Consider the following 16,655-nt stretch of genomic DNA (forward strand, 5'->3'; position numbering starts at 1 on the left):
AGGACAAAGAGATGTTTTCAAATCAAATTTCCTGGCACATCCACTGTGAAATCCCTAGTCAGCCAGGAAAGAATATTTGACAACTTTGCATTTGAACTCGCATTTGAAACTCAAACCAACGCTTAACTCTTTTACAATTAGTCTGCATGTCACCAGTGTGTGTTGCATGTCTATGACAAAATATAATATTAGCAATGCAAAGCTGTGCCTCTTCCTCCGCTAACGTGCTAAATCATGACACTCGACAGGTCTTAGATCAGGATTTGCAGTTAATTGACCTATTTTTTTTACATTTTGGCAAACTGAATATTTCTCCGGCCATTCATTGTTTTTCTGTGATAAAGACTAATAAACAATTCATCTGACTGAACAGTATCATTGTAGTATTTCACAGTCATTTTCGCAGCCATTGACCTACAACCTCAAATGAAAAAAATCATGCAGGCCATTCATTAATTGACAAGAACGATCTTGTGTTTCAGCTCTGGAGACTGAGCACTTCATGAAGTCACATGCAACTTCAAAGAATCTATTTTTAACCTGTTCAGTCCTTGACATGCTGTTCCTGTTTGAGTCCCAGTGAAATAAGGAGATGTATTGCACTAATAAATAACCACTTTATGCTTTACAGCTGGTTGTAAGGAAGCAAAAGGAAGGCTGAGGAGCTGTTATTCATTCTGTTCCTATGTGCCATTTGGTGCAAAGCTGTATTTGGACTCATTTCTATGCACAAAATGAAAAGAAAATAGGGCTGACTCCACAGCTTTAACCAAATATGTGGTTTGTGTTTCCAAATCACGACAAAATCCTAAAGTCGGGTAGGAAAACGTGAGAATGTACAGTGGTGAATAGACAAAAACACACAATCACCTCGCTCTATAATCCAGTAGTCACAGCAGCACAAACTATGTTTTCAACAGTCACAAGTCACAACAAGGATGAATTCTCATGATTTCGACCAACATGAGTTTTACATTCGTGGCTTTGAGTGAAAAATCTCAACAACAGCTAAATGGAAATCTAATTTCAATAATCTAATTTCAAACTAAATATCTGCTCTGTTTAGAGGTGCTGTCACGATATTTGATCTGTTGTTTGAACATTGGAAAAATCAAATATTCCACCTGTAATGACCTGTTTCAGTTTAAGTTACACTCCATAAGAACAATAGGTTGCTTTGGAGGAGCTTGTTTACAGAAAGTGGATTGATCTTGAATTACATCAGTTGAAAATTGGTTGAACTTGACTCTTGGAGATGTCACCAGTCCTAACCCTGACAGACGATGAACATGGTAAACACCACACCTGCTCCATACACCAATATTAGCTCCAGCATACTGCTGTGTCAAGGTATAATTACACAGAGCATTAATGTGGCAGAACTCATGTCACAGAGGTCACTGACCAAAGGCTAAACACAGGCACATCCACCACAGAATGAAAACTGAATGAACACTGGGAAGTGTGCTCAAAATGTGAGGAGCTGCGAGAGGATGGATAAAGGGGGACGGGGGGAGACTTAGCTGGGAGGAGGGTCCGGCAGCAGCAGCAGCAGCAGCAGCAGCAGCAGGCGGCTGCAGGAATGTTTCACATGCCTGTCCTCTGGATGACCCTGCCTCCCTGGAGTGTGGGAGATACTGGGAGTAATTAGCCCCTTTAACACTGGAGCTGTGCTGCCCCTATGCCTCAAAGGGGTTAGCAGTGGCATTGAAGGAGATCAAGTGTATTTATATTTTCAGACAAAATAGCTTTAGCATTCTTCATCTGGCACCACCCACATTTAGCACTACAGCAATAGATGATGCATTAAATTCCTTTTCAAGGTATTTCCTTTTTGTGCTGTGAGTTTTTAAGGCAGATAAGTTGTTTCCAGTCATTTCAGCTGACTGGGAGTTATTTTCAATTTTTTTAAACTGGAACAGATTTCCCTTCCCCCACCCACCAAGCCATCTTGCCGCTGACCTACTTTATCTTGGGTTGATTTAATTATGGATCCTTCTAACTGCAAATGCTTCTCACTTAGCGTCAAGGATCTAGAGTTAAGGTGGACGTGAATGAAGAGAAACAGAGCCTAAGAAGTATTGATTTTGTAAAAGGCCACATGGTTTCAGTCATGAAATGCCAATACTGGAACATCAGTGTTATCTGCTCTGCTCTCATGACCTTTGTTTAAACAGACAAATGTCCCTTTATGGCAAATCCAGGGCTATAAACCTAAATGCTCTCCGGCATCGGGACACTAATGCACTTGTGTGATTTTTTTGGGAGAGCAGAAAAAGTATCTTGTAATAATTTGTCTCCAATGAAAACAAGTCCCAAGTTTGCGCTTTTAACATTTTCAGGTTTACAGATCATTATATTCCCAGTTTTTTTTAGGCTTGTGAACTCATTTTAAAAGCCATCTAATATTTATTTATCTAATATTGCTTCTTGAAAGAAAGATTATGCAGCCACCTTGTTCCCAGTGGACAGTGGTGTGACCCGGTTGAATCATGTAGGATACTGGACACAAAATATTTACATATAAGAACAATGACATTCAAATCATGTTCATAATATGAGCAGGGTGAAGTTTTAGCCTCAGTCACCTACAAACTAGTCAGGTGTTTTACTGGCAGTCAAAATAATGAATCAATGTCGAAAAATTAAAATCTCTGAGCTGTGACAGTACCACTGGAAGAACTTTTGGGTTGCCAGGTTGTGGAAAATCTTCCTCAAGCATTCCACTTTCATCCTTTTAGCCACTGTAGAGCCCTCCAATCAAGTAGCTGACATTTGGAAAAGCAGATTTAGGGCATCTGGACCAAAACTCCACAGATAAACATCCTGAATATCAACTCTTATCCCTGTGAGATAACTGACAGCCTATAAATTGTGTTTGGAGGGGTTTTCACGATCTGGCAACCCAAAACCTGTCGTCTCATTGGCTAATATTTATCTGTAAAGCATTGGTAAAGAAAAATATGAATAAAGCCAGTGATAATGAGATTTAAAGCTGATCCAGGTTAGGCCGCTTTCACTCTTTTCCCACCGCAGCCGGTGATGTCAGCCTGGGTCATGTGAAGGGCAGAGCAGCGGAGGCGGTTCACGGAGAGTTCACTTGCATACATTAGGTGTCACCATCGGTCGCTGTGACATAACTAGTATGGAGCAGGCTGAGTGGAGACATCCGTCAATAAACGGGAGATAATAAGAAGAAGTCCTGCAGCAAACTTTGTTATGCAAAGCAGCCTCCAGTCCGGATGTGTTGGACTGCGCTGTCTGTGCGTCAGGGCCGCACTCTGCTGGCTGCAGGCTTGCGAACAACTTCTGACCGTGTGTGGGAAACGCAGACCTGTTCCTGAGCGCACACGCCCCTGAGCGTAACACAGTCATGTTTTTCTGTTGAAACGCCGGTTTCGTCAGGTCCAGCTCAGCAGAGAGACGCTGCGCTGCAGGGAAGGATCCTCTCCACCCGCACAGGGACTTCGCTGAAACCAGATCATGTTTGACTTTATGGAATTTCAAACTTTCGGGCACGGAGAGATCGTGGATTTATACAGCACATCCAGCCCTGGCTGCATGCTGCAGGAGCAGGACCCGGATTTTGCAGAATTTTTCCCCGAGCTGGTCGAGTCGGACTGGCAGGAGCGTCGGTGCTCGCAGTGTAGGTGTTCATGAATATTTTTAGATCAATTTTGGCAAAATTATAAAACTTCACCTTCAGCTAATCGTCCATGAGCAAAACATGTGGGTGTTATTTAAATCAAGACAGTTTTAGTTTGGCTTTATGGCCCAAAGTCAACATTTTTATTAATCATACCCAGGACAACCTCAACACATCCCACATCTTAACTGAACAGCAATATACCAGGAGACAGATAGACAGAGAGATTAGATAGATAGATAGATAGATAGACAGAGAGATTAGATAGCATTTACATGTACTGAGGTTACAGTATGCTCTAGTTCTTTGCCCTGCTCTGACTTTACTATAGTCTGGATCAGTCAGTGTTGATTTCCAAAGCAGCTTTAATGCAAAGTGCTTCCCATTAACATTTGGACTTAAGATGGTAAAAGAGAGAGTAAACTATAAAATAGATCATGAATAACAAATGAACATTGGCCTTTTTGTCTGTGTTTAAAGATATAAGCAGCTCAGTTTACAGCTGACAGGTAACCAATGTAATGGACGTAATAAAGTGTGTTCCTGGTTAAAGTCCTCTGTACAGCTGACCGTGTGTCAGGTTTGCGCCATAAATCACGTCAGTTCAGTCTCTTTATCACATGAACGTTTCAACATCTGGAGGATGGAACTTTGACTTTTTCATTTTTACTAGAAATATGAATCTTCGTCTAATCACATCTGTGATGAGTTTCCTCTTCCAGGAGCTTTCTGTTTGATAGAAAAGGGATCTGGAGAGCGGCACAACTGGGTGCTGGGGACTTTGAGACCAGAGCAGCTCATGGCAGTGTGGTCTGTGTTTGAGACGGGCAGGCCGGTCAGTTTGGGGTCACAGCAGGTTCACCAGCCGGTCAACAGCTCAGGAGATCAGAGGAGAGCCAGACGGCTGCTAGTACCTACTGTAAATCCTTTACTGCAGTAAAAGTACTAGAGTTACACGTCACTGTCCTACACTCAAAATCCAACGTCACATCTACATCTTTTTTGCATGGACTTGCTGGTTTCTGTTCTGACAAACTTTCATTAGTTCATTGAAATGAATTGGTTGGCTTCTCACATAGGAGGATTTTCCTTTTCAAATGTGACAGTAAAATGTCTTTGGGTTCTTTGGGTTCAGGTAAGGCAAAATTCTATTTCACCATTTATTGACATTGTCAGTCCAAAGGTACTGATCACCATGGCTGCTTTTATTATGGACAGATTTACAGGCCATTTGTTTGGTGAGACCCTGTTAACGTTTCTGTATGGTTTTTATTTAAGGGTGTAATATTGGGAATAGAGGTAATCACAAAATAAGAGTCTAATATCTTTTCCTAGTATAAGCAAAAATAGCATTTAGTAGCATCTTCTATCTGTGGATAAGGGTAAACACCTTTTTAACTTTGCCTCTTATCGATCATTGTCCAGAAACAATCCCACCCTACTAGAAGTTCTTTGTCGCTGTAAATGTTTGACTCCCACAGTGCATTGCAGTGTGGCCCACATCAAATAACACCATCTAAATTGAGTTGGGGGCAACTTCTTTTCCCTTCCCCCAACTAAATCACTTACACTGCCCCCACACACACACTCTCTTTCTGTTTCGTCCCGCTCCCTCTCGCTCCACTCATCAGTCAGTTGGGCTGGAGGCATCCTCCGGCATTGTTTCATATCAGGAGAGCACTCGGGCTGATGGGGGGGTGTCCTCATTTGACCTGGTGATTCCAGGTTCAACCAGAGGCCACGAGTTTAAGGGGATGAAGATGAGCTGCTTTCCCCTTTCAAACTGCCTTAATTCGTTTTCGGTCGGTGTTGGTCGACGCGATCAGAGCGTCAGAGGAGCCTGAAGTAAATTTCTTCCTTACTGTGAGTTTTAAGTCGGAGGAGTGTTGCAGGGAAATTAAACATTCAGCTGGAAGAAATGAAAGTTAAACCTGTGCTGTAGAAGGCGTCAACACCAGCTCTAGGTATTAGAATACCTTTCCAAAGAAATAACTGCTTCATGTAAAACCAAATGAGCTGTGCCTGGTCAGAGTGCCCACTTTCTTACTTGTGATAGTTTCAGTTTCAGTCTTTTCGTTTGGTTTCTTGGTTCCTGAAGGAAACGTACAGAAATGTCAGTCCACAGCTTTAATTGAGTAAACTGAGCAATATAGATGAACTGGGTGGGGTGAGGTGCTGATGAGATCAGTGCAGAGTTACATGAGGTCCAGCCCAGTGAGGTGGAAACACTGAGGTAATGCTCTGAAGTCATTGCTTGACTCTATGAGACTGAGCAGAACCTCAAAATGTAATGTTTTCATATCAGCTTGTCATCTATTCACATCATCTTTCTATAAATACTTTCTGCGTGTTAGAAGAAATGATGGCATTACAATAAAAAGTGACAATCCTTTAAGAGCATGAGAGCTCAGAAAACATCATCAGTCCGCCCTTTTAAAGAGATCCTGAAAAAAAGTTGACAATTGCTCTGTTCCTAAAGTCAGTGTGTGCTCAGTAAATTTCATTATGCCTTATCAAACAAATCTTATCAAACAAAGTGAGACAGCTTCCCCATTCGGGTTGTGTAAAGTGGAAGTATTCGTCATGCAGTTTGTTAGCTGTGCAATACATGCATGACTCCACACACACAGTTCTCACTGGTTTAGATTGATAGTGAAGAAAATCCTAAAATTGTAATGATTATCAGACAGACAAGTGTTTTCCTCTATGATTTGTAAGTGGATTTATGGGCAGTTTTCAAGAAGGACCTCAGAGATTGTATCTTCAGAAAGTCTAAGTCAGACTGAATCCTAAAATACAGGTACTGTGTGTGTGTGTGCGTGTGTGGTTAGAGTTGACTGCCTGGTCACTAAGGAGGGACTGCAGCCACAGAGGTCTGTGTCACAGAGCTGCTGCAGCTGACTGTGACTGTGTCGATAAATGGGCCAAATCAGCAGCTGGATTACAGTAACTAACTTTTCAACAATCAGTTTCACCCCACGCAGTGTCTTTGCCTCATGCCTCACCTGAGGTGTACTCACAGTATGAAAGAGTGTGCGATCGACAGGCCTGACCGTCTGTCTGACAAGGATAAGATCACCAGGCTTCTGCTGTGTTTGCTCAGATTGCAAGTAATATATTGTATTGTCATTGTGCCTTTGGTGCCTGTTCATCAGTGCTACGTTTGGTCTGATACTGTGTGTTTGCAGCAGTGGGCAGCCAGAGCTCCAGCTCAGACGACCTGTTCACCAGCCCGCCATCTCCACCTCCACCCCCTCGCACCTACAAGCCCTGCTTTGTGTGTCAAGACAAGTCCTCAGGCTACCACTATGGAGTCAGCGCCTGCGAAGGCTGCAAGGTAACGTGTCAGGCCGATGCTTCACAACACACTCGTGTGTATGAGGTTCATGATCCAAAAAAGGAAGATGTCTAATTCTGGTGTGACTCCAACCATCACAAGATAAATAAAAGAAATAACTAAGTAATATGTCACTGTAAAGGATGCAGGATGTTGCATTAATCAGTTATTGATCGCTCTGTTTGCTCGGAGAAAACACCAACTACTCTACACAGCTTGGACTTTGTCCTCATAAACAACGTGTGTGAGAAATGTCATGTCTTGTTAATCTATCTCCTGTCCACTCCTGTAGCACCACCAGCAGGTCAAACCTTTTTTTTCCTTAGTGATACATCTCAACATCAAATAGTGGGAATTATTTCAGTGAATGAATAACACACTGTTTTTGGACAGTCAACACACCCATATCACTATAAACTGTAAATGGGGAAATATATTTGTAAACATTATTGATTGTAGCTTCAGACATGATTTGGTTTTGGTTTTGTATACTAAGCTGCTAAGTGCCTTATGCTATTTGTACTTGTTTTTTTTTTCACTTATCCAAGTTTATTTTGCATGTCCTTATTTATAATTTTTACATTGTAGTCTGAAATTAACGAAATTTGGATTCTCTGTATGTCTTCTACATGTGGCAGGATTGACTTTGACTTTGATTATTCCCATTACTCTGGCATTTAGTCATTAATATAATTGTTTTCCTCCCCTGGTGGCTCTGCAGGGCTTCTTCCGCCGCAGCGTGCAGAAAAACATGGTGTATACCTGCCACCGCGACAGAAACTGCATCATCAACAAGATCACCAGGAACCGCTGTCAGTACTGTCGGCTGCAGAGGTGCTTTGCTGTGGGAATGTCGAAGGAGTGTAAGTGTCACCTGTAACAAATACAAAGAAAAGAACAATAATGGAGGTAAATCCAGTCAGAAAAAAAATACATAAATAAATGTTTACTGTGCTGTATAAAATCTAAACATATATGTAGCTCATAAATAGGTAAAATACCCAAGATTTCCACCCAAGAGGATAATCATCTCCTCATGCCAGTTTTTATTCATACACTGTATATTAATGGATTTACTATCAAAATCCATCAGTCTTCTCACTGTCCAGCTGTTGCCCACAAGCTCTTAGCTGGTAAAATATCAGGCCCTCTAATTATTATCGTACCTAGTAAAAAGCCCTCTATTACGGTGGCCGACAAGGGCAAACGCGCTGCAAAAGAGAAACGCTGCAAAAGAGAAACGCTGCAAAACAAAAACGCTGCAAAACAGAAACGCTGCAAATCAAAAACGCTGCAAAACAGAAACGCTGCAAAACAGAAACGCTGCAAAAGAGAAACGCTGCAAAACAGAAACGCTGCAAAAGAGAGAACACAACGGAAGTGCGCCAGGCCGATAGAGGGACCCCGAACTGAGGGGTGCAATGAACAAAGAACTTTTACAGAGGCGAGAGAGACACATGTAGTGACATAAGTCACGTCTCATTTTGGAGGCTGCGTAATGACGCAGGTTATAGTGTTGAATTGCAAAAGAATTGAATGAGCGACCTCTGATGATTGTTCTCATGTGCTAATATGTGCTAACAATGTTCTGTTACATTTGTTTACTTGATCAAAATGTCATACAACGTCGGGAGACGTGGCGGGGGGGGGGGGGGGGGGGTGTTGCAGGGTGGGAGATCTGAAGGTGCTGTAATGACTATAGGTTGTTGTCTTGTTCAGGGTGTTCTTTGGGGAGTCGGTAGGGTGAGCTAGAGGGAGATGGGTCAGGGAGGAGGGAAGAAGTGTGTGTGGAGGGAAGAGGGAGGGTGAGAGAGAGCTGTTCGGTGAGGGGAGTTAGCGTTACTGATGGGCGATACCACAGAATTTGGTATCGATCCGATACCAAGTAACTACAGGGTCAGTATCGACGATACCGATACCTTCTGCACCTTAAAGGAAAATCATTATTGCACAGTGTTGATTAATATCTTTATTGCAATGGCAACATGAATAATGCTCATGAACATAAATACTTGTTTAAATGCTAATAATAAAATGATAATAAATAAATAGCATTTCCCTTCGTAGTGGGTGAAAAATAGCACCACACAATGCTTCTTTTTCTATCTCTTCATGCTGCCGTGCCTGTCAGCACTGAGACGGAGGAGGTCCCTCCACGCTGCAGAGTGGAGAGGGTAATACTTCCTTCTGCAGTGCATGACTGGCTCTGGAAAGCTCTGACATCTGATTGGCTGCCATAATCATGTGATACGGAAGACCATTTAAAATACGCTTGGGCTGGTTTTCACACATCCAAAACTCTCAGAAGTGAAAACTAATTGCACGTTTTTTATTAGGAGTGGTATCGAGCGATACTTAAGAAAGTACCGACTCCAAAGTATGGAAGTATCGATTCCAGAGAGTCGATATTCCCATCCCTACTTAGCGTGGCTACGGCTGAAACAGTAGCCTGTTACCTGTTACCTGTTCTGACTAAAAACTTAAAGCAAAGTGACAAAAGAACGTCTGCTGGCTGTGAATTTAGCGGGCATTAGAGTACGTTTTACATTTATTATTTTTTAAACACTTGGCCGTCAAGTTTTACAGTATTATAAAAGTACAATGTTGTAAAAGATGACGGCCAAGTGTTAAGTAACAAATGGAAAACGCACCTTCAGATCTCCCAACCCCCCCGACGTTGTATGACATTTTGATCAAGTAAACAAATGTAACAGAACATTGTTAGCACATATTAGCACATGAGAACAATCATCAGAGGTCGCTCATTCAATTCTTTTGCAATTCAACACTATAACCTGCGTCATTACGCAGCCTCCAAAATGAGACGTGACTTATGTCACTACATGTGTCTCTCTCGCCTCTGTAAAAGTTCTTTGTTCATTGCACCCCTCAGTTCGGGGTCCCTCTATCGGCCTGGCGCACTTCCGTTGTGTTCTCTCTTTTGCAGCGTTTTTGTTTTGCAGCGTTTCTGTTTTGCAGCGTTTCTCTTTTGCAGCGTTTCTCGTTTGCAGCGTTTCTGTTTTGCAGCGTTTCTCTTTTGCAGCGTTTCTGTTTTGCAGCGCGTTTGCCCTTGTCGGCCACCGTACTCTATGGACCTTTTTTGCCCTGTTCTTTGACTCTGAGGCAACATCCAGCTGCCCTATTTCTCTGGGTGGAAGTTATTAGGCCTGAACGCAGGATGGCAAAAAAAAAAAGCTACATACACTGTTGAGACATCACTGTCACATCAACCCTAACTAGGCCAGTAATCAGATTCCTACAGTTATAAAAGTACCAAAACTGTAAAAATGATGCATTACAAGTAAAAGGCCTGAATCTTAACTTGTAAAACTTGTTCATTATTACAAATTATGTGAAGTATTATAAGGTGTGTATACTTTTAGTTTTAATAATTCTCATTCTTCTTGTAACTGACACACAATAATAATAATTAAATAAATTAAGATGGTTAATGGAAGAGTTAAGACAAAAGTGCCAAGTCTGTTTACCCTCAAACAGTTATTAAAATACAAATAGGAACATCTCTTTGGACTAAACAGAAGGCACCTGAAATGTGAAAAAGCTCTTTAGCAATGTGATTTTATTAGTTTATCATAATAAACTTGAGTATATGTAACTCAAGCTGTCAGTTGCACAATATTCTGCTTAGAGAAATGGTGCAATAAGAACTTTTGATGTAATTTTATGGGTTTCATAATTAGACAGATGGGTACATTCTGTCTAATTTCAGGAAAATACAGCTGATTAGAAAATAAATTCTGTGTGTTATTGTGACTATTGTTGAGAAAAACATCATTGGGTTTTGAATATTTTGTGTAATCAAGTCACTGTGGAGAGAAATGCATGCTGCTGCTGTTTCATGAATCAAACTGAAACTGGCACAGCTGGATCTTCTTGTTATTAATTGGGAAAGTGTTTTTTATGGCTTTGGTAACAATGACCCTTTTAAAATATTCATTTCCAAATGAGTCATTGAGAAGTTCTTGGAAGTGACCTAGATAAGTGTGTGTTATGTGGACAGAGCCAAGGGCAGTGATAGGGCAGCAGTGAAGGATCCACCCAGCCACATGTTCTCACTGCCTCTGGTCTGCAGTCAGACACACACATTACATAAATACATCACATGTAGCAGCCAGACACATCCTATGTAACCGGTTGCTTTCGTCACTGGGTAATTTGATCTCACTTGGAGCGTTTACACAATAATCACTGGATGTAGGGCATCCAGAGAGGAGGAGGTGGCTGGAGTGACAGAGGCGTAGACTGTGGTGTTGCATAATCCTGAGCTCCCCTGACATGTGTGTAGCTGCCTGAGCTAAGTCACTGAGCTAAGTCAGTGGGACGCACAGAAACGTGTTGACACCGTTACCGCAGTGATTATGAAAGGTTAACCTGGTTAGGCCGCGTTAGCCGTCTTCACGTGCTCCCTAGAGTAACGGATGATATACACACAGCTCACTGCCAACTGTTTCCAGCGTAAACTCTTTCTGAGCAAAGAAAGAAACTGCTGACAGTGAAATCTGCTGAGGGTTTCAAGCTCATTTCAAAACAAGTCAACAATTGAAATGCCCTTCACCTCTTTTGTATTTTCATTTGCATTGTCATCATATTTATGAAGTGAAGATTTACAGCAGTGCAGTTAATAAACTCTACACTATACATATACATATATATATATATATGTATATGTGTATACATATATATATATATATATATATATATATATATATATATATATATATATATATATATATATATATATATATATATATATATATATATATATATATATATATATATATATAAGTTGCTTCTTCTGTTTCCACAGCTTGAGTGACATGAAAAATGCTGGTGAAGCTTATTCACAATGTGAATGACCAAATCCAGTTTATGAAAGAATAACATTACAATGGTAAAAATTTGACTGAGCATTTAAACAAGCTGAATCCCTTTTTGATGTCTTATAACCTGCTGTGCTTCCTGTAGCAGTGAGAAACGACAGAAACAGGAGAAAGGGGAAGAAGGAAGCAGTGAAGATGACCATTATGGAGACGTACGAGCTGACGGCAGAGCTCGGCATGATTGTGGAGAAGATCTGCAGGGCTCATAGAGAGACTTTCCCCTCCCTTTGCCAGCTGGGAAAATACACTACGGTGAGCCATGTTATGAAACCCGACTCTTTAAATAATCTTCCACTATGGAGCCATCAAATACAAAATAAAAAATATGGTGGACCATAAAATATGCTGGACATATCTAAACTATCCCAAAACTCTCATTTCATTTTTTTAAACTTTACTGTATAAGGCAAGTTCATTTCCCACCAACTAGCACTATAGAATAAGTACAGAGGAGCAGAGTTTTCCACTGTCAGGATTGTTGAGACCTTAAAGCCTCATGGGAAATGTAGGAATGTGTTCTGTGATCCATATAGCAAGAAGAGATTTAGGATATTCAGGGGCAGTGGCATTTAAATCAGCACATGTGATTATCATTCAGAGAAGCTCTTGGTACTGAAAGGTCACATCTCGATGCTGAAGATTACTGTGCATCACCTGTAAACAACAAGCAGAGACCAGAACATCCTGGATGGTATCAAATCCAAACAATTTCATATTGATTTTATTTTTCAAATTGAAAACAGTGCATCAGTATTTAAACGTGAGCATCTTAACATACTGTAGTTTTCATTGAACATAGAAATAGATGACGGTTGCAGAACATCTGTTATAGTTTGTACTCTTTGTCGAAGATGTAAATTTAAACAGATTGTGTGTTTCTGTTCTGTTCGGTTCTGCAGACCGATGCTGGCTTTAAATTTGTTTTTGCATAGTGGTCAACAAAAACCACAAAAAGCTCTTTGTGTTGCTCGTGTGAACTGTCACGTGTTTGCTTTACAAACACAATAAACAGAAGCCTCACAGTGTAACACAATGCAGCAAACAAACCTGTGTTACATATAAAGGTGTTTCCTTTTCATACAATCAATGAAAGTATTTTATATCACGTGTTTGTGCATTAAAGAGTCAGATGTGCCTGGAGGCGTGAGTGAAACCAGAAAACAGAGACTGAATGACAGAGTCACTTATTTTTTGGTTCTGGTTAATGTTAATTGAATGTTCATCAGGATACACTTCACTCTTAAACACTGTGAAATGCCCAAACTGTCTAACTGCATCACCTTCACAGTATTTGTTTCTAAGGCGTTAAATAACATTACCAGGCTGCAGAAGTTAAAACACAGTTCTGACAGATGTAGAAGGTCAAGTCTGAGCCCACAGAGAAATTTCACCATATTAATATTTTCTTTTCAACTGCTGTGGTTCTGCATCTGTTTTCACTGATGAGCACAGAGGAGTCTTCAGGAGACATGTCCTGCATCGTCTCTGAAACATTAATCTGTCGTTAGAATGACAGATGTCCTTTATCTTGTCTCCTCCATCCAGAACTCCAGCTCAGACCAGAGGATCCAGCTGGACCTTGGCCTGTGGGACAAGTTCAGTGAGCTGGCCACAAAGTGCATCATCAAGGTGGTGGAGTTTGCCAAGCGAGTGCCAGGTTTCACTGGTCTGACCATCGCTGACCAGATCACTCTGCTGAAAGCGGCCTGCCTGGACATCCTGGTACAGCTACCACTATACTCTACTTCAAGATTTAGAGCTGAATTCTCAAAAAAGGAAAGTGTAGCAGAGATTTGTGGTGATGACCATAACAAAGCATTGAGCTGTACTTATAGTTATACTTTGTACTGCATCCATCCTCAACTGAATGACCTGAAGCACACTTAAATGTACGAAGATACACACATGCATTGTTCCTACTTCGATTTACACCTTCTGGATCTTTACTCACACTGTCCTTCAACATTCACATAAAAGACACACTGACAGGCAGGCTGGCAGGTGGAGAGTAGCCTCGAGGCTCCTGTCGTCTCCTTCATCATTCACTGTCAATCCTCTCTGTCATCACCACCATTGGAGCCTGATCATTTCTCTGACAGCAGCATTGTGTGCTGTGTGCAATCAAAAGCTCTGCTCCATTTCACTTTTATACATTTTCCCCTGATGACATGCTCTGAGATTTGTTTGCCAAGTTCTCACTTGTTCCACTGTTAAAAACATTCAGGCTTCTAAAATCTTTTCTTTTTCTGTCCAGATCCTGAGAATTAGCACTCGTTACACCCCAGACCAAGACACCATGACTTTCTCTGATGGGTTGACCCTGACCCGTACTCAGATACACAACGCTGGATTTGGACCACTGACCGATCACGTTTTCACTTTTGCTGGACAGCTGCTGCCGCTGGAGATGGACGACACAGAGAGCGGCCTCCTCAGTGCCATCTGCCTTGTCTCTGGAGGTGCTGAAGCCAACTATGTGCTTAACATGCTAAATCTTTACTTCTAATGCTGAAATGTTGAAATTCGATGTTTATGATCTGTCTCTGTATCCGATCAGACCGACAGGACCTGGAGGAACCATCTAAGGTGGAAGTGCTGCAAGAGCCTTTGCTGGAGGCTCTGAAGATCTATTCCCGCAAACGGAGGCCGAGTATGCCACTCATGTTCCCCAAAGCCCTGATGAAGATCACTGACCTCCGTAGCATTAGTGCTAAAGGTTAGGAAGCAATTTTTTATCGCAAAGAATCGTCCAACTGCACCAAATAATGAATTAGAAATTAAGAAAACTAAAAACTGAATTGAATGTGTAGTAATACTTGCAAAGAATGATGTATCACTGTTTCCCTCCTGGATACCTGCTCACTTCACTTATTTATTTTGTCTGTTAGCACAAAATAAGAAGTTTCTTTCTGATCATTACTGTGGACTATGTGCTGTAGCTCTGAGCTGTGGCTCTGAGCTGTGGCTCTGAGCTGTGGCTCTGAGCTGTGGCTCTGAGCTGTGGCTCTGAGCTGTGGCTCTGAGCTGTGGCTCTGAGCTGTAGCTCTGTATACTGTGTTTGGATTTCATCTGTGGTTTTGTGTCTATGGTCCTAGAATTCACTTTGTGATGACAGGTGTTAAACACGCTGCCAGTTGTTATCTGAAGAAGACAACTAACATGAATGTGTGTTGTAAAAAAAACATTACTGTGTCCATTTCCACAGGGGTCGAGCGGGTGGTGACACTCAAGATGGAGATCCCAGGCTCCATGCCTCCTCTGATCGAGGAGATGCTGGAGGATCTGCAGAACCTGGAGGAACATCAGGAGAAACACTCAGAGGAGAGTGGCACGGAGCAAAACACAGGCCAGCACACGCACTCCCTCACCTCATAGTACATAAACTCCTGTGGTTTCTTTCACTGAAGCTACTTTAAGAGCATTTTAACCATTTTCTCTCCCAGAGGAAATACTAACAATATAAACTAGAGATGCACAGATGCACTCTGGGAAGATGGACTCCAGAGGGTTACTTACCTCAGTCTTTGTTCTGTGAATATTTAGACTTTGTTCTGCAGACGTGATTGTGTTTAATGAAGAGATTCAGCTGTTACACTAACAACTTCCCTTGTAAAAGAACAGGTAACTCAAATCCTGCTGCCCAGATGGAGTGACAAAAGACAATGCAGTAACGTTTCATTCTTGAACTCATGGTCAACACGTTACCACTGAGAATCACTTTCAGTTTTTCTTTATCTGGTTTTAACTGTGTATTTGCGTGAGATGTCACAGGGACCAACTTTACCTCATTGAATAACAATACCTTTAGCATTAGTGTAGCAGTGAGAGTAAACATCTGGAATGGATGTTTTTTTATGGAGCCAGAACAGTAACAGTTGAACTTTGTCACTGAAAAAAAAAACTTATATCAATAAAAGCTGAGAAGATTGTAATTGTTTTCAGTATTAATACTTTTTTCAGTGCCAAGTGTTATTTTTCACTCTTCTGTCTGTACCAGATATGTGCAAAAAGAAAAAGGGAAATGAAAATGCAGGAACTTCATGAAGTTTGTACAATTAAGGTTGAATGTTACATTAACAAAACTTACAATATGATGTAGAAAATGGGAAATTTGAGTACAGAAAACAAAAAACACAGTTTACTAATTATCAGCTTGTTTCTCAGTGGGACTAAAAGAATTTTCTGGGGCAGTTGTGGTTGTTCCTTTGCAATATCGACTCTAGTGAGTCTGTAAACAGGCTAACCTTATTCTTTCATATACATATACATATCATATACATATTTTACAAGCAAAGTTTTAATCCCACCTAGAACAAACAGGATGTTATTTAAATGCTGAAATGTTGGTACCAGTAAGCCAATTTCTTCTTGCTTGAATATTAACTAACTCTACATGAATTTAGCCTGAATAAATGTGGTGTGCTGTGGAAACAACCACAAGACAGAAATTCAAATCACATTATATGGTTTTAATGCAAAACAGGAGAAAAGTGTCTGTGGCAAATGTGGTTTGAAAGAAATCAATGTCTTATCGTTACTAAATCAGGTAGGTCACATGTACCTGCTTAAATTTGCCAACAGCTTCTGTATCTGAGAAATTTATTTTCCAAATCTGTCAACCTAGAACCCAAAGTGTTAATGCTTTTACTGATTTGAGTTCCACATTTGATATTATGACTACTGTGTGAACAGATCTATAATACTTTCTTATGGTGCTTTTGTTTGTGATATTACTAAGCAGATGACATTTCATATGTTTTTCCTCTATTAA

General features: G+C 41.0%; 1 protein-coding gene across 2 annotated transcripts; it reads left to right on the forward strand.

Annotated features, from left to right (window-relative positions):
* The first annotated feature begins 3,299 nt into the window (after positions 1–3,299).
* Positions 3,300–15,744, forward strand: LOC113136524 (retinoic acid receptor beta-like). Of its 2 annotated transcripts, none has more exons than XM_026317405.1 (8): positions 3,300–3,646; positions 6,835–6,983; positions 7,705–7,846; positions 11,970–12,136; positions 13,430–13,606; positions 14,139–14,343; positions 14,442–14,600; positions 15,090–15,744. In XM_026317405.1, exons 1-8 carry the CDS (start codon positions 3,484–3,486, stop codon positions 15,257–15,259), a joined length of 1,332 nt encoding a protein of 443 aa, XP_026173190.1. In that variant the 5' UTR covers positions 3,300–3,483; the 3' UTR covers positions 15,260–15,744. The 2 variants fall into 2 exon arrangements, with proteins under 2 accessions (XP_026173190.1, XP_026173191.1); XM_026317406.1 differs by having other exon boundaries at positions 6,838–6,983.
* Positions 15,745–16,655: the final 911 nt, after the last annotated feature.

The sequence above is a fragment of the Mastacembelus armatus genome, chromosome 16 (assembly GCF_900324485.2).
Source record: "Mastacembelus armatus chromosome 16, fMasArm1.2, whole genome shotgun sequence".
In the NCBI taxonomy this organism is placed as follows: Eukaryota; Metazoa; Chordata; class Actinopteri; order Synbranchiformes; family Mastacembelidae; genus Mastacembelus; species Mastacembelus armatus.